The sequence below is a fragment of the Oreochromis niloticus genome, linkage group LG3 (assembly GCF_001858045.2).
Source record: "Oreochromis niloticus isolate F11D_XX linkage group LG3, O_niloticus_UMD_NMBU, whole genome shotgun sequence".
NCBI lineage: Eukaryota > Metazoa > Chordata > Actinopteri > Cichliformes > Cichlidae > Oreochromis > Oreochromis niloticus.
Genome location: NC_031967.2, coordinates 71,781,761 through 71,800,983, shown reverse-complemented (window position 1 = coordinate 71,800,983; position 19,223 = coordinate 71,781,761). Strand labels below are relative to the sequence as shown.

The following is a 19,223-nucleotide window of genomic DNA, read 5'->3' as shown; positions in this document are numbered from 1 at the left end:
ATTACCAAACACAGTTCTGCCTGTGTCTGACAGACTTCTGTAAAATTAGAGCATTGGGTTTAAGTACAGAGTGATCCTCAGTGAGAAAACAGGCGACAGACGTCCATGTAAACCTCATTAAAAAAAAACAAAATCAGCTCAGTGTTTCATCAGATTTCCACTGGGACGTCTCCACTGGAGAGTTAGTGCCACTGGCTAAATTTTACACTCAACACAGATGTTTACATAATAATAAAACAGTAGAGGCCAGAAATCAAATCACTCAGAACTACACTCTTCTTTAATGGAAGCTCTGAATGGGTTTTATTTTTTCCATCAACGTATTTTTATTAATAACTGAAAGTCATCAGACCACTTAGCATTAAGTTGATAAATTTCCAATGAAACTTCAAACAGAAGAAAAAGAAGGTCAGATTCATATGTTAGTGTTTCCAATGGAAGTTTTGAATTGTATTTTCTATGGATGCACATTTTTTAAAAAAGAAAGAAAAAACCCCTATTAGCTAAAAAAATATAAAGTATGGGAACAGAGATATTTTATTTTCAAAATGATTCAATAAAATTAACATAATAGTTCACAAAAATTGTGTGAATAATAATAATAATAACAATAATAATAATAATAATAATAATGATAATAATAATAATAATAAAACCTGACTTAAGTACTTAAATTGGTGAGATTTCAAATAGGACTTCTTAATGAAGAATAAGTTAAAATTATTTATCAGCTTTAAAAAATATTAATGTGCTATTTTCAAATAAACACTGAGAAAAAAACATGCCCTTTGAAAATAAACACTGAAATGTATTTACTACTACTACTAATAATAATTCCAGCGGGAGTTCTGCATAGGAGTGATAAAGGCAGAAGAAAAGATACTTTGTTCACTATTAAAACTCAAAAAAATTCAGGCAAAAATTACTATTAAAACACAAACAAACAGATAGACAGACGAACAGACAGAATGCAGGCAGAAACCTTTCCTTGTTAAACATTAGCGTGTATGTGATGGGCGTCCTGTCCCTGCTGAGAGGAGCCTGCAGACAAAGATGAAGGTTTGATGGTGATACTTCCTGATCGCTCGGAGGTTCGTGGAGCCACGTTTCTGTGGTGAAGTGTTTGTGATGGAGCAGGAAGAGATGGAGGCAGCGCCTAAGTGTGCAGCTACTCTTGTAATCCACATTAGTGACACCAAACCTTTGGCCTCGGGCGTCCTGTCGAGTCTGCACTCACATCTAATGCACTACTGCAGCCCATTTGTGAGTGCACATGAGAGTGTGTCCAATAGAGGAGGAGTGGGGGAGGGTCTTGATCATCTCATCATGTGCAGGGAACATCCTGAGAAACTAAAACAATGTCAAAAAATCAACTTTCAGTCAGAGATCGGAGAAGGGTTCATCTGTTTTCTTCTTCTCTCAGTTTGATTTCAGTCCTCCCAGCTTCAGGATGTTTGTCCTGTAGTTCCTCCTGTGGCCACAGGTGGCGCTGTTTTGTTGTCAGTGACAGCACAAACAAGCAGCCATGACGTTTGTAGTTTTTTTATGGACTTGTAATTCCACTGAAAATCTGAAACATTTCTTATTTGTCCATTTTTTCTCTTTTGTGGTTACTTTTTGTATTTGTGGTAGTTTTCCCCCGTTTGAGCATTTTTGTTTCTCCCAGGTTGTCTTGTGTTAGCTTTATGTCCCTTTCAGGTCATGTGTAGTTGGAAAAGTCCCATCCATATAACTGTTTGTGTCTTTGAGGCAGTTTTTCATTTTTTTTGCTGTTGTTTTTCTTTTTAAAGGTTGTTTTTGCTGGGGGGGGTTATGTTGTTGTTGTTGTTTTTCTTCATTTCTTGCATCATTTTTGGTTCCCTTTTCATGTTTTTCTCCTTCTTGTTGCTGTTGTAGTTGTTTTTTGTCATATTTGTTCCATTATTGTTTGTTTTTTCTGTCATTATTGTTGTTTTCCTGGTGGTCTTTTTGCTTTTTCCTGCTTGCGTCTGTATCTGCTGTTCAGTAATCGGTCTCCGGGGTTTAATAGCTGCTGTATGAGGAGACATTTTTAATTCTTTTTCTTTGCAGGCCGTGATTGCCTCTTGCAAGCATTAATCTGCATGTTTCTCATTAAATGTGATGCAGATGAAGGAGGCTCAGGTGTGCTGGGGCTGTAGGTGAGATCCTTCAGCTGCTTCCAGCTCGCTAACATTAACAGCATGTTTCCCATGATGCTGTCTGACAGTAACAATTATCACAGTGCTCTCTGCACAGTGACAGCCCTCGCTCTGCTTCTCTCTCTCTTTGTTGAATGCTCGCTCACCCAGTGTGCAGCCAACCAGCTCTGAATAATGACAGGCGGGGGAGGGGCTCCCTCTCTCCCCCTCTCCCGCTCAGCGGTACAGTCCAGAGGACGGACGGACGCTCACTTCTTCTTCCTGCATTCGTCTCTGCGTTGTGTTCCCTCGTCTCTGTTTCTTCTCCTTCCTCCTTTGTTGGGACTTCATCCTCATCACCTCCTCCTCCTGCTTGTGCTCCTCCTCGGAGCTCCTGCTGTGGGACGGTGGAGTCCGACAGACGGACACACTGAAGGAAAGTTGTTTGCATCTCTCTGATTGGCTGATTGGCTCAAACGCAGCAGGCGGACTCAAACTTGACATCCCACTCATGAATTCTTTCCATCGTAACCATAGCGACTGGCATCCTTGGCGGCAGCGGCGGTCTCCTCATCATGCTTTGAGACTTTAGAACTCTTTGTATAATTATAAGGTTTGTTACCGCGGTGATCGGGATGCAGGTGTCCATAGCATGTAACATGGGAGGAGGTGGGGGCGGCGGAGGGGCCAGCGAGCACCAGCTGAAGGAGCGAAGGGCAGCGGCGAACACTAGCAGCGCCCCCATCTGCCAGGTAAAGGTCAAGGCCGAGCCTTTGGAGCGGAGCACCCTGCTAGGGCACGCCCACATGAAGGAGGCCCTCGGGCGTTATAGCAACATGAAGTACAGGTGAGGCAGTGAGAGTGACACAAAGAGGTGGTCATGTGACCCGACAGGTGCAGAGCGTGACTCAGGTTCATGTTTCATACACGTGTGTGTGTGTGTGTGTGTGTGTGTGTGTGTGTGTGTGTGTGTGTTTGTACCCGGGGTCGTTCTGTCAGGACCAACAACAACGAGGTAGTACACCAAACTGATCAGAGATATTGATCTGCCCTGTCCCTGGTATTGATTCTATATTGCTGATTGATGCGTTTGGTAGAGCCGATCAGGTAACATGGATGCAGTCTGAATACTGATTAGTCGGGTTAAATATTAATGGTCTGAAGTCAGATATTGATACGAGTGTGCGACTGTAAGCGGCTCGTCTCTCAGATATTGATGACAGAGAATTGATCCTGATTGATTATTGATGAATTCATCGTGGACTGTGACCACCTGGACTCAGGTGTTAACATCAGTCAAGATAAACATGAAGCACATGCAGTGAGCCGCCACCAACCTGGGCACAGACTCACGAGTACCTCAGACGTCTGTATGACTGTCACTGACTTTCAGATTATGACTCATATATGAAGATCAGAGCTTGTACTTGACCAAGAATAAAGTGGACATGGACATAAATCTCTAACACCTGGACTTTATCACTGACAGAAAAGTGTCCCATCTAATGATTTTGTCAGGGATTTGCATTTGGACATGAAACTTTGGATGTTTGTTTTGCTTATTTGACATGAATATTGCTGACTACGATTCTCATAATAGCATTGATAACTTGGTCTCAGGTACTAAAACCGATGACTTGGAATCTCCATGTCTTTCTGCCTGTTGATCCTGACTTCACGTACATCAGTGACTTGATTTTGACTCAAGCACAAGTGACTCGGACTCTACTGACACTAACCTGGGCCTTAATGTCTCAGACGTGTGCAACGTCTATGATTTGGACTCAATCAAACATATAATATCAATCACATTTGACTTGCCAGTTGTCTTAAACATGATTATTGAGGACCTGGACTGTCACAGCCAGAGCCGCACACGACTGACGAACTCGGACCGGAACTCACACGAAGGCACAGAAATAGTGTGGTAAGACTTTATTACAATGAAGCACGTTATTGACATCTGACTGTGAAGGAATATTGATGACAGTGTTGTTTGATTTCATGTCTTGGGCTAGGACTACATTTTAAAACCAGTGTCTTGGATCTGGTATGAATCCTGTTGTCTTAAGATGAAAAATGACTTTATTTTAGAAACAAGCTTGAATTATGCGTCTGCGGGAAATCAACGACAAAACTCAGGGCATAACTGTAAACTCCTTTTAGCCCCATTCCATATTCTTCCACGTCAGCTGACGTGACCCTCCCGAGAATGCGGCTAAACGCAGACTCGATGCAGTCTGCAGTGACTGGATGATTGTGAGGTTAGAGCACTGGGTTAAAAGAGGTTTCCACTTACATCATAAGTTACAGCATAGATTTCCTGCAGAAGTCTAAATCACGCTTTAGTTGTGGACTTGGACTACATGCACAATTCACTTGACTGTAATTGATTTTAGACTTGACCCAGACTTGGAAATAATGCCTTTGAACTGCATCATAAAATCTTACTGTCTGCTGACTTGTTTGACGATAGTGGAACAAACTTGGACTCTAATATATATATCCATTATTATCTATCCAACCTGACTTGTACTTTAATGTAATCTAGCTGATGTGCACATTGTAAACAGCTTCTGTCCAGTAATTAAGTCTCAGACTGCTTTTTTTAAACTGCTGACTTTAATCAGGACTTGGGTTGTAATTATCGTTGCTTGGATTGGAATTGCATCCTTAGCTTTAGGCTTTACTTCTGTAAAATAACTCAATGAAATACCTGAAGTACAGTTTTTAAAAACAGCTGGATTTAACTTGAACGTGAATTTGGATGTTTTCAGCTCAGATGTGTTCCTAGACTTAACTTTAACTTGGACACTGACATGAATATGTTTTCAGCTTGGACTCATATTTGAGTCATCATTGATGATTTCAGACTCGACTTTGAATGTCGATTGTTGAAACCTCTGTGCCAACATGAGCAGGTCCTGTTCAATGAGCTGGTGTAAGACTTGGTAACTTGTGTGTGAATGCTGTTTTCTTGCCTCAGACTTAGAGGTAAATGTCGTGGATTTGTACTTATTCCACTTGGATGTGAGCCTTTGTTTGATCTTGAACACAAGCGCCTCGGTCTTGGATGTGAATGAGTATTGCAGACTTGAATTACTCGAGTCAGTTTACGTGTCAGACTTTAATTGAGTCTCTTTCTGTTCGATCACTGAAGCGTGTCGCTGGTTTTCAGGCTGAAGGTCATTTCATCAGAGCTGGACTTGAACAGAGGGGAGGAGGAGGTGGAGGTTTCTAAAGCGGCAGGCTGATGTTTGAATGTTTGTGTCTGGCTGTGTTTGATGTGTGAAAACTGTAAACGTCAGTAAAAACACAGCTGATTGGTCAGCTGCTGCTGCTGGGGGTATTTTTAGCAGCGCCGTCTGAAGCTGCTGTTTGTGGTATTTTTTATCCTGACATGAAACCTGCGCTCCCTCCTTCATGTATGTTCTGTACCATCTGCACAGCGTTAATCAGCCTCAGCTCTGTGACCTCTGACCTCACACTCGTCTTGATGAATGTACAGTGAGTTTGCTTAAGTTAAAGGCACTGCTGTAATCACACTGTGCGATAAGTTGATTGGTTTCGACATAAAGCTTTAAACCATCCTGACTGATGACCACAGCTCCCATCATGCACTGCTGCTGACTCCAACAGTGACTTTAAATCTTCCTGCTGTTGCTCCCTAACTGCAGCGGCAGCAGTCCTCGTTAGCCTGGCTGCAGACCTCAGTCTGGCCCTGAATGACCTCAGTGTGCTTTATTGCCACTGAGCACATTAACAAGGTGATGACCAATGAAATCACGTGGAGGCTGTTGATGCTGCGTGTGGTTTATATTTGCAGTAAAATGACTCAAACCTTCACTGTATCAGCCTGACAAGAGCAACAAATCAATTAGACACTAACGCAATCAAATCATCGATAAAGCTACGATGCTGACTGTCTCCACACAAAGCTAATGTTGGTATTTAATGATGTACTCAGCAAGTGAAAGATCTCAAAAGACGCAAATCCCTTTTGGGGTTGGATTCAGCATTAAACTGCATAATCAAACATGCAGAGCTACCTGCTGCCGTACCTGCTGTTCCCAACTGTTCCTGACTGTTCCCAGCTGTATCCAGCTGAAACTAGCATCTTTCTCTGTCCAGGACAATGATGCAGTCCATTTAACCCAATAATGATCATACAGACAGGGTGGACTTAAATACATCGGAGCACGGATGTTTGAACTTGGGAATGACGTCAAACCCGAGTTAGTGTGTTCCAGATAAAGCGAGGAAACACTGGACATTTTAGGTATCACCAGCAATACATGATAATACTTATTTGTTTGGCACTTAAAAAAACATCAGTGCAGAACATTCATGGAGTCCGATCAGTGCTCTGCTTATTTACTGAGTCACAGGTATGTAACGGTAGACTTGGAGCTATTCTGACTTTCTTAGTTGGAAATATGAGTTGATGGGACTTTCCAGACTCCATATCTGACTAGGAGTTCAACTTATTCTAGCCCATAGTGGTTATGAGAGTTACGGTAAAGTGAAGCGCACACAGTAAACTGTAGGCAGAGCTGATTTTTCTGCCTGTACTCAGACGGCAGTACCTTCAGAAGGCTTCATGCTCTACATCAAATATACCTGTAAAGCTCGTCTTCTCTTCTTTCTGAAACCATTTAAATCTCTGGCACAAATGCTGAGTTACGGTCATTTAAAGAGTGCTTGTAAAATGGGCTGATTTTAAAAAAAATAATACTGAGGAGTCTCCATGAACTTATTTTGAATATTAACAAGCAATCACCAGCCATCTCCTGTTTCCCTGCCAGCAGGCCCATGAGGTCACTGCTGTGGTGATCCTCAGAGACTCACCCTGTGGTCATCCCAGCTCCGCTGTCTTACCGGTGATGATAGAAGTCTTTGTTCCTGCTAAGGTGGATTTCTGGTTCAAGTGTCTCTGTGCTGAGCTCATTGAGGCTGCAGAGTAGAACAAGAACCACTGCCACAAACTGAAGACCAAGAAAGTGGAATTTGAGTCCACGGGATGTGAAACTCAATGAAGAACAACAGCAGCAGCAATAAGAACAAATCGATTGTCGAACCATTAAAAATAAGCACTAAACTTGATCGAACCATCAATCAAACTGGAACCATGAGCATTGATCATTGCAGTGAAGTAAAAAAGAAATAAACCTTTTTAGTTCTAAAGGTTTACGTATCAGGACATAATAAAAACACTCTGACCTAAATACAGCCTCAGATGAACACATGACATATTACACCCTGTCATCATTTATTTATCAAAAACTGAATCAGGACTGTGTAATATGAATCTGGAGACAAACTACAATAATGTGGATGTGTGTGGAAAACAGATCCATGTAGTTCAAAAACAAATCTATAAAACAGCATTTACAGTCTGTGAACGATGTTCTAATTGTGCCTTTAAATGATGCATAAATAAATGAATGTATTTGTTAATGTAACAGGAGGGTTAGTCTGACTTCCTGCTGGTGTAATGATCCATCACTGGACCTGCTGATTTGGTTGTTTTGCAGGAATCTTGGGAAATCTGGGCTGAGAGTGTCCTGCTTAGGACTGGGTGAGAGCTGCAGCAGACACGCACTGTAAGCACATTTCCATATATCCAGCACACACAGTCAGTGTTGCTTTTTTCTGTCTTCACAGGAACATGGGTGACATTTGGCTCTCAGATCTCTGACGAGGTACGAAGTGTTGGTGTGTTTGTTTACCTACACAAATGTGGACCTGGCTACTTCCACTCACCAATGGAGGACCTACAAACCAACAGGGGCCATTTAAAATCAAGCTACAGGGATGTCTAGTGAATTTATTTGAAGTCAGTATATACTTTTAACGTGGCTCTTCTAGGTTTGACCCTTTTTCCTGTCATTTAAAGGTCAGCTGTACTCTTCATATATCTATTATGAAACCTTGTCAGAGGTGTATTATATGCAACAATTAATTTATTCAATGGTGAAGCGTCTGTGATTATTTTGGGAATATTTGAGTCATGTCAGCATGTTTAAATGTTAAAAATAATATAGTTAAAGCAGCTGTACTTTTATAAGAACATCTTCAACAACTGCATCACATCCTTTCATGTCCATTTTTGGCTCCACTGAAGGCGACTGAGGCTCCAGAGACAGGAAATCAAAGTTCCTGCTTGGAAAGTTTTGAAGGAAAAATCAAAAAGCTGTTTGTCAGGTTTCATTTTAGTTTGAAATTACATTAAAAAATAGATTTCAGTTATATTTCCAAAGAAATGAGGTCCTCACTTGGTCAGTGCAGACAGACAGTCCACTGTTAGTAATGTAGGAATGTGTGTGTGTGCTAAATGCATGAACACATATTACATAACCACTTCTGGAGATCTGTGCTTGCATTAATGCGTGTGTGTGTGTGTGTGTGTGTGTGTGTGTGTGTGTGTGTGTGTGTGTGTAGATGGCAGAGAGTGTGATGACGGTGGCGTACGACAGCGGAGTGAATTTGTTCGACACAGCGGAGGTTTACGCCTCGGGGAGGTACAGTACCGACTGTCTGTCTGCTCGTCTGATCTCAGCTGGTTCCTGTCCACCTCGCTGCACCGCAGCCTCAATTAGTCCATAAGAAAGGACGTATAGACTGCTGCAGGGCGGCAGCATGGACACAGAGGAGGTCACCTGGGGGCGCCGCAGAGTGCACGTTAAAAAACAAAAACCCCCACTCTGTCTCTGCTCTCTGAGACATGAAACATACATGTACACTCTGAACAGCACTGATTCTATTTATAATAAACCCCCAAGTTCTTCTTTCATAAGATTTTCTTTGATGGAGTGATTCAGCTTTTACACAAAAGATGAATTATCACAAAGAATTTTAAAGTTTAAATGTCTTACATTTATAAAATTGTCCTAAATCTGGATATAAATCTTTGATTGTGTGAGTTTGTGTTTGTGTTCCAGGGCGGAGACGACACTGGGAAACATCCTGAAGAAGAAAGGATGGAGGTAAACCAGCTGCTCACCATTAGCCTGTGAGACATGCTCAGCTATCCAGCCAGAGCTTAAAACAGGATGTAAACAGGAAATACGACCAGTTTCTGAAATCATTCCAGTTACTTTTATATCAATAATCAATGGATGTGAGAGATTCTGGGTTTAAAAGTGGTTAATTAATATTTTACCTAAAGAACTAAATCTGTCTTTATGTAGAGTATCAAACTGCTGCTTTAATCCTTTATTTTCTGTTTATTCTCCTTATTTTTAAGTTTTTAATCTTTCTTAAATATTTCACATATTTTATGATGAACTAATTTCATCATTTCTGGGATATAAATCTGTATTCACATTTATTAAGATTTTTTGTGTCATTTTACAATTTTCTTGATTATTTTTAAAAATGTGATTAATATAATTTTTTACAATAAGAATGATTAAAAATCTTAATTTAATAATTTTTTTAAAATGTTAAATTTAAATTGTAATTTTAATTTGTAATTTCAAGATATTCTCGGAATGTTATCCTTTTGCGTGCTTTGTTACATTTTATGTTTAAAATAATAATTTTATTGATTTAAAAAAGATTTTCAGTCTATACTAATTTTAGAGATTTTTGATCCATTTTTTTAAGCTTATGGTTAATTTTAATCTTTATTCTATTTAAAATTTTGAATGTTTATTGATTTTTTAAAATTATTTAAAATTCTTTTTGTAACAGTAAAGTATCTTTAACAACAAAAATGAGAGAAGTATATATATAATGATGTCATATTGTTTATAACATGTTTTTAAAGTATACTGAAAGCAGTTTAGGGCTGGAACATAAATAACTGAAAAACAGTAGAAGACATAAATATGATATTTTATAACATTGGTCTAATTTATTAAACATGTGTCTGACACAGTGAAGCACAGAGCAGCTGCTACAGTAACCTTGTTAGCATAAAAACAAGCGTCCAGTTAATGTAAACACAAAAGTTCAGCATGACTCACATTAACACACACAAACACTGATTAGACGCCTGTGTCATCAGTGTGTGTGTGTGTTGGACCAAACTCCCAGAGTAATAACGTGTGTTTTGTCTTGAAGACGTGTTGATGTGTGACTCAGCAGATTTTCCCTCCATCCGTCTCCTCCACCTCATTTTAATCTCCATCGTTTCCTCCCCTCCCTCCAACCGCGCTCCATCCCTCACACTGACTGATGGCGGTGCAACGGCGATACCACTGAAATAATGTGTGTGTGTGTGTGTCTCCACCAGGAGGTCCAGTTATGTGGTGACCACTAAGATCTACTGGGGCGGACAGTGAGTAATGCTTCCATATTACTATAATCAGGAGTGCCTGCACTGTTCTCAGATCAGCTCTGACTGCAGATACAGATACATCAGACTGAAGCTGTGTGAATGTGTGTGTCAGACAGGTGTTTCTGCACCATAGGTCAGAGCCACGCCCATCAGTGAAATATAATTTTTACCTAGCACAAAGACTTGATCAGAAACACTGAAAACTGGAACAGCTGAAACTACAACGACACCGGAAACAAAGATTTAGCTCACTGTTCATGACCACTGACCACAGACCGTATATGAAAAATGGACCTCATGCTATATGATTGGTTTAGGTCAAGGCGGGGGCGGGATTATATCAGGAATCAGCTCTGAACTCTTTTTTCTAGTGGTGGAGGACAGACTGATGAGGTCAGGCAGGAGTCTCTGTGGGCAACACTGAGACCTGTGGTGAGAGTAGGGAGCAGGTGGAGAAGAGCCTGGAGAGGTGGAGGTATTCACACAAGGAATACATGTGTGTCAATGAGAGGGAGACTGGCGGAGGGTGAACATGCAGGAACAGGAGGAGTGAAGGTGGGGGAGTCTACCAGGGGTCAGTGCACAAGAGAGGGGAAGAAGAGAGACAGGACAGGGTGGAGTAAGTGGAGACGAGTGTCGGAGCTCATCTCCATCCACTGGTGTGTGACAGAAGGTAGCAGCAAGAGTGAAAGAATTAACGATTTAAAGATGGAGGTGAGACCTGCTGTGGCAAAGAAGAGCTTCATGGAGGACATGCAGATGGTCAGTGTAAGTCAGAGGAGGTGGAGGCAGACGGTCTGCTGTGGCGCCCCCTAAAGGAGCAGCTGAACAGAGAAGAAGAGATTAGTTCCAGTAACAGTGTCGTCTCTGCACTGTGCACAGAAACTGTGTCGGCTAAATGAGATTACAGAACGCTCAGTGTGCTGTTAAGGTCACGTGACTGTGGCGTGTTTAATGTTTCAGGAAACTGGTTCTTCTGTGAGGTCATCACTGTGACATCACTGTGACATCACTGTTTGTTTGTTTGTTTACAGGGCAGAGACGGAGCGAGGGTTGTCACGGAAACACATCATTGAAGGTAAATCACCTTCAAACACATTGTAAATATCCTCCACACCCTTTGCACACTTCTACTACATTACCCAGAATGCTCTGCAAACACATTCATACTCAGCTCTGAATGGTGTGGAGGAGTGTCTGTCACACAAACACAGCGCTGCTGAAAAACAGCAGGAGCACTGACACTCGAGTAAATGTACTCGAGTACATTTACTCGGATACTCTGCAGCTCAGAGTCGCATGTGAGGAGGCCGAGCGAGGCCGAGTGGTGAAAAGTCAGAGACTAATTACTGTCAGCGGTCAGTCAGTGTCCTCTGTCAGCTGCTGGAGGTCGTCGAGGCTTTAAGAGGCTCAGTCACACTGAGACAGGATTAGGAGTTACACACATTCACACACACACTGTAACACACACACACACTGAGCAGCGTCAATCATCCGTCCCGCTGAAAGCTGCTAACAGCTCAGTTCACTTAAATCACTCTCTAAAATGCTAAATGCTATATTTACCCCTGAGAGCGTGGCAGGAAGTCGCCGTGATGCTGACAAACTCTCATCTTTGATGAACGTCTCTGCAGCAGCTGCTCGCAGACACTCACGGCCTGATGCCTCCTCGTGGAAACCTCCAGTTATTTATTCATCTGCTGAAGCAGCAGGACAGTAAACGCACCGTTTACGCTCGTGTCGCTGATTTAAAGCCTGATCCAGGCGTCAGGCTAAACTAGCAGCAGCTCTGTTTTTAGGATTTGTCCTGTAAAAACAGGAAGTCCTAACGTTCTCTGAAGGTTTTCTAAAGGACACAAACATCCTCAACCTTCACACAACATTTGGTACATTTGTGGGCGGAGCTACAGTGGCTGCAGAAAGGAGGTGGAGCTTTCTCCAGGGGCCCCTCTGTTAAAATGTTACACCTGTAAAACAGCGGGTATACATGAGCCCATGGTGAAAGAAGTATTCACAGGCTTCATGTTTTCACGGTTTAAACATTCACCTCATAATCAGAGGATTCCAGGTTTGATCCCAGGAGGACACAAATCAGGAGTGAGTCACACGTGTGCTGCGACTGTCTGTAAGGGAGCAGCTGAACACAGCAGCTTCATCGCAATCGCTCCTGTTTGAGCAGAAAGTGCAGCTCGTCTGTTTTCTGCAGGACTGTGAGGATTTTTGAGCGCACAAACGTTCTAAGTGTTACAGTAACGAGAACGCTGCTTAGCTGGCACGTTGGTGATGATGTAACACCACAGCTGATTGATATGTCTGCTTTCTGCAGCACTTTGAGGTTTTCTTTGATGCCACAGACCTCCTGATTGGTTAGACGTCACAGGGTAGACCCCAAAGACAAAATGCTGGACCTTCAAAGGGTCCGGTTCTTCACGTTGGATTACACTGGCTGTGTTAGAACCACTTCTCACAGATGTGCCAGCAGCAGAATCTGCCTGTGCTGATCTTTAAAGTCTGGATAAAGTAGCAGTAATCCAGGACGTTGAGCCTTCGCTGCGCTGCTGCTGAGCGTCACTCAAACCCTCTGAGTCCTCAGAGTGTCCTTCACGAGGTCGTCTGAGATAATTCCTGCCGTCAGCTCACACTCCAAAAGCCGCCGTCACGCCACAAAAACAGCAGCAGGAACAACAGAAAGAGCAGACTCAGGTTTCTGTGGAGCTGTCAGAGATGCACGCACTCACAGTGTCTCTGCTGACGGTACAGGCGGAGGAGGCGCCCACCATGTTTCCCACGCTCCTCCAGCTTTTACACCACCAGAGCATCTGATCACTTTCATGTGCAGCGCTGATCAGAAACACAAAATTCAGTGTCTGCAGGAGAGAAAATGATTCACTGTGAGCCGTTTGGAGGCCTGCGAGGGCCAAACTCACAGATGCTGCAGGGCTGAGTGACAGCTGCACTTTGTGTCCTTCAGGCTGGAAATAAAACTGCTTTTATTATTTGATTGAATTATGTCAGCATGCTAGGAATGACCATCTGTGTGTGTGTGTGTGTGTTGCAGGTCTGCGTGGCTCGCTCTCCAGGTTACAGCTGGACTATGTGGACATCGTTTTCGCCAACAGGACGGACGTGAATGCGCCGATGGAGGGTCAGCGTGCACAAACACACGTGCACAAACACACACGTGCACAAACACACACGTGCACAAACACACACGTGCACACACAACTTCAAATGGGGACAAAAATAAAACGGACAGAGAAAAGTTTCAGTAAATCTGAAGTTAGAGACGTTTTGGTCTCTCAGAAACACGGGGACAAGAAAAAAGTGAAAACTATAGTTCATCAAGTTTAGTTAATGAAAATGTAAAAAGAGAATCTTTCAGTGAAACCTCTGCTCTCTTAAAGCTCGCTTCTCTGCTCACTTCACGCCTGAAATAAAAATGGAGGATGTCATAAAGCGGCTTGTCGTGTCGTGACGTCCTCTCAAAGAATGAGTTTCACTGCAGCAGACAAATGTCAAAAGTATAAAATGGAACTTGATCTATTGTCTCAGTGCGTTCTATCTAAACATCGTGAACATGAAAACTTATTATTATTATTGTTGTTCTGGACGGGCGTCAGAGCGCCCCCTGTGGAGCAGAGCTCTGTGCCTGTCAGCACAGGTGAGCTCAGCAGCTGTGACTCACTGGTTTCTGTTTGTTGCAGAGATCGTTCGAGCCATGACCTTCGTCATCGAGCAGGGCATGGCCATGTACTGGGGGACGTCCCGCTGGAACGTGGTGGAGATCATGGTAACACAACTCACAGCTGTGAGACCTTCATGAGCTCCACAGCTTCACTCTGAGCTGGTTTCATTACACAGCTTAGACATTTTCAGGCTTTATGTTCATGATGCTGTCAATTAAAATAAATAAATATAGATATGGATGAGCTTTTATCTCACGAAAGATTAATTAATGAAAAAGCTGAGTGTGTCTCACCTGTGTGTCCACCAGGAGGCGTACTCCATCGCACGGCAGTTTAACCTGATCCCTCCGGTGTGCGAGCAGGCTGAGTATCACTACTTCCAGAGAGACAAAGTAGAGCTGCACCTGCCCGAACTCTACCACAAGATCGGTACACACACACACACACACACACACACACACACACACACACACACACTGTCTCAGTCTTTAAAACGTTTCCCATCATCAGTGTCTGAGTGTCGTTAATCTGAAAATGAAAAAATTCAGAAGCTCAACAAAAAGTTTCAATGTCACCAGATTTCAGATTTTTCTCATAATTTCTGTGTTTTTGAAAGTTACATTTAGAACTTTAGCTGAAGATAACTGCAGTCACATTTATGATGACAGCAGCAGCACTGAGGTTTCTTATAGAAAGCCAAACACAGAACTGTGATGATCACACACAACACAGTTACAGGACGCTTCTGCTCTGCCTTATAAACCACGTCCTGCATCATTAAAGTAAACCAGGAGCAGTCCGAGGTTCAGCAGACTGGGGGAGCTGGACTTGAACCATCAACCCTCTGAACAGCAGACAGCTGCGTCTAAATCCTGAGACGGCTTTAACGGCTTCATGGAGACTCAGCTGAACCCTGAGGAGTACCAGGGCTACGGGAGATAACAGAGCTGCTACACTGCTGCTGGACAATACATCAGGAAACATCACATTCAATGTCAAAGTTCACGTTCACGCTTTCTTTATGAGCACATGAACGTGATTTCCCATATTTATTCTCTGTGTGTACAAAGTGAAGGTTTCTCTGTGTTTAAACTCAGCTGATTTTGGAGGTTAGAGATAAACACACAGTTTGGATGAGTTTAGCTAACAGATTGATGAGCACAGCCCTGTTTTTTAAACACAGTCCTGCAGTGTGCAGGTCTGAAACACAAGTGCTCATCTCATCTCTTTAATCTCATCGGCCAGGTAGAAGGCTGAACTGCGTTAAACACTGTAGTGGGAGCTGTGGGTTGTATGGGAATGTTTACTGTTGCTCACAGGTCACTTTGACAGAGTACAGCTGTGTGATCAGTGGTTGTGTGTCTGTTGTTCTGTCAGTAGCTGTCACAGCTCTCAGGCTGGTGCGATGATGAAATGTTGCTCTGTGTCTTTAACTGGACGCTGAGACCCAGCCGAGGTCTGTGGGGACAGCAGCTGTTCAGGTCCGCCTCTAAATTTAGACCTGTTTAACAAAAGTGCTCCAACATGAGGTCCATGTCTCTGTCAGGTGTCGGAGCCATGACCTGGTCCCCGTTAGCTTGCGGCCTACTGACGGGCAAATACAACGAGGGCGTCCCCGAGAGCTCCAGAGCCGCCATGAAGGTACGAGCAGCACAAACACCATCAATCTGAGCTCGGAGCAGCACAATGAGGCCATCTGTTACCCTGCTGATCAATACTTGTGTGTGTGTGTGTGTGTGTGTGTGTGTGTGTGTGTGTGTGTGTGTGTGCAGGGCTATGCTTGGCTGAAGGAGCGCCTCTGCAGTGATGAGGGGAAGAAGCAGCTCAGTAAAATCAAAGAGCTCCACCTGCTGGCTGACAGGCTGAACTGCACGGCTGCTCAACTGGCCATTGGTAATCTTGCAGCACCACAAGTGTGTGTGTATGTGTGTGTGTGTGTGTGTGTGTGTGTGTGTGTGTGTGTGTGTGATATTAACCCCTGATGTCTCTGTGTGTTTGCCAGCATGGTGTCTCCGCAGTGAAGGCGTCAGCTCGGTGCTGCTCGGCGTCTCCAACACAGAACAGCTGCTTGAGAACCTCGGCTCTGTCAGGGTAACAACATGGCACTGAACCTTAACCTTTGACCTTTTACCCCGAGTCACATCAGTCCGTACACTTTACAGCTCCTGGAATGTTTCTGAGATTTTCAAGATCCGTGAGGAGTGAGGGAACATCTGAGGGAACTAAAGCAGATTCAGCCTCAGTCTGGAATGAACAAAGATATATATATATATATATATGTATATATGTATATATATATATATATGTACATAAATTCAAGTATATATCTATATATATATGTATATTTATTATGATGACATGGCTGACTGAAGTTTACAGTTTCTGAATAAACTCAGAATAATAAACAACAGCAAAAACTACAGCAAAGACAGAAATATGACAGAAAGTTTACATTTTACATTAAAAAATCAGCTGTTAAAGACAAAAAATGCTACAATAGCAGGAAACAACCAATCAGAGGTCCAGTCTGAGGCCTGTGATTGGTTGACACTAACCACTTCCTGTTCTGTCCCTCAGGTACTGTCTCAGCTGACTCCGCCCCTCATTGCCGAGATGGACGCGTTGCTGGGCAACAAGCCAAGAAATGTGAAGAAGGAGGCAAGAAGATGAAGATGAGGAAGAGTTCAGACTGTAGATAATCCGAAATATTTATTCTTGTATTAATCTTCACATCTTCATTAATACAGTAAAATATTCTGATGGATAAAATGTGACATGAAAACAGTTAAAAACAGAGAAAAATAACAAGAATAATTGAAGCTGGTATCAAAAGAAACTTTTATTTTGAAAGTAAAACCATTAAAATATAAATATGTTTGTTTCTTAGTTAATAATGTAGGGATTTATGGAAGTTCATTAATGACAAGAAAGTAAACAATCTTTGTGAGGAACTGCAGAAATAAAAATCTAGATTTTCTGAAACTGTGAAACACATTAAATATGTATAACAATAAAAATGGGTATCCGTACAAACAGAAGCACAAACTTTTTTCTAGTTAGGAAATAATAATTTGGTTTTATTTTGTAAACAATCACAAACATCACATGAATGTAGAGCTTTATTTTTATATATTATTATAATTTTTATCATCACATATTAAACCTCGCTGTGAATTACATCCTTGTGTTTTACGATATTAGGAAATTTATGAAATAATGGCACAAATAAACTAGATTTAAACTAAACCAAATTTAAAATTAGAATAAAAAACAAACAATCATGCTTCAAACTTCTCACTCGAATATAAATATATACAATAAAAGTATTTTTATTCAATCCAGAGTTTTTCTTTTAGGCTTTGTTTTTTGGCTTCCACAGGCTTCCGTATATTCAATAAGCACGGTTCGTATTTCAAAATAAAAGCCCGCTCCTGAGTCCTCTGTACTGAAAATATATTTATGAGTATATTTACTGTGAAATTGGAAATTTGTATTTTATGAATGTAGCTGCTGCTCCCTCCTGTGTGTGTTTAGATAGAGAAGACATTTAACTCAGTGGTGCTCAACCTGAGGGGACGGGACCTCTCAGGATTCAGGACCTCCTCACATCTGGAACATCTTGAAGGAAATGAGTATACTTTCCATCCCAATTAAAGTGAACACAGTAAGATTAATGTGACTCAGTGGAGGTTACAACATGAACACAGTTTAGGTCAACAAAACACCAACAGGTGAGCTTCAACCACGTACCTGACAAGTGTTTGGACTCAGTTCTCCTGACAGGTGGATGTGAAGCTGTGTGAATCAAGCTGTAAAAATCAGAAACACCACCTGTGCACCGGCTTCAGTGTGGCTGATGATTGAGGATCTCTCAGTGGAAGTCCCTTCATGTTCCTCAGTGTCCTGTGAAGCTGCTGGAACTTGGTTTTCATTCATGTGGCGTGGATAAAGATGCAGGGAGGTAAATCTGCTGAATCTGGAGGGTGGAGACTGTTTCCTGTGTCACTGAAGGTGCCCCGTCTGATGCTGGGAGTAGAGCTCATGTTGCAGAGCCATCAGTGCTTGCTGGCAGGAGGACAGATCAGCTCCATCAGCTGACACAACAAATTCAAGTCAGTTTGAAGCAGACGTTGATGTTTGCTGTCAGTCTGAGGTCAGAGGTCAGACGCGGGTTCTAGACAGATCTGAAAATATCAGCTGGGGTGAAAATGATCCAGAGGTGCTCGAGAAGAAGATCGAGAAGATTTAACCAGGTGTTTATGTCCTGCTGATCAGGCTCAGAGTTAAAGTCAGTAACAGAGACAAGCTGCTGTAAATATGTAAAGATAAAATCAACGATAAAGCTCATCCTTGGTGTTTATTACCCAGAGTTTATGATCAGAGTTGATCTTTTAAACACTGAAACAATCAGTATTAATTTTCACTGGATAATTCAACTCTGCTGGAGCTTTTTGACCCAAGCTAAGTTTATTATTTCAGTTTCACTCTGATCAGAAAAATCCAAATTATGCTGTTCTTCAATGAGAATAAAAAAAGAATAAAAATGACCCTTTGAAATAAATACTGTGAGTAAATACACAACATTTATGTTAAAAATATGAAATAATGTGTAAAATAAACACTGTGATTCATTATTGAAGCGTCTCTCTTTGTTAGATCATCACCTGTTTATGATCACTCACAACAAAGAAACATTATTATCCTGTTAATCCTTTCAATTTGACTCCACTGATTACCTGACTGAAACTGTGTGACTGTTACCATGACAACAGGACCAGCTGGATCACAGTTTCCTCCATTTTCCTGTTTAACCCCTTCTACTGCTCCCTGTGTAAGAATACCAATAAAGTTTATTAAATCTGGAGGAGAGTGTCTGCCTCTGACCACCAGATGGAGCTAAAGTCACAGAAGAGCTGCAAACAAAGAGAGAGTGAGACTGTAGGTGAGCTGTGATCTATGGCTGTGTCTCGCTGTGTCCCAATTCAGGGGCTGTGTCCGAATTCAGGGGAAGGATGCTTAAAATGCCATATTTGGAGGCAATGACGTCACAGCGACCCGACGAGGACTGTCCGAATTCAAAGAGCACTCAAAATGTGGCGACAAATGTGTCCTACT

At 42.1% G+C, this 19,223-nt stretch overlaps 1 protein-coding gene across 1 annotated transcript; it reads left to right on the top strand.

The window, feature by feature from the left end:
• The first annotated feature begins 1,957 nt into the window (after nt 1–1,957).
• LOC100696040 (voltage-gated potassium channel subunit beta-3) lies at nt 1,958–18,742 on the top strand. Its single transcript, XM_003456440.5, has 14 exons — nt 1,958–2,985; nt 7,673–7,716; nt 7,803–7,840; nt 8,580–8,659; nt 9,080–9,124; nt 10,378–10,422; nt 11,457–11,500; nt 13,481–13,567; nt 14,127–14,212; nt 14,417–14,537; nt 15,655–15,749; nt 15,881–16,001; nt 16,111–16,199; nt 16,686–18,742. Exons 1-14 carry the CDS (start codon nt 2,774–2,776, stop codon nt 16,776–16,778), a joined length of 1,200 nt encoding a protein of 399 aa, XP_003456488.2. The 5' UTR covers nt 1,958–2,773; the 3' UTR covers nt 16,779–18,742.
• Nucleotides 18,743–19,223: the final 481 nt, after the last annotated feature.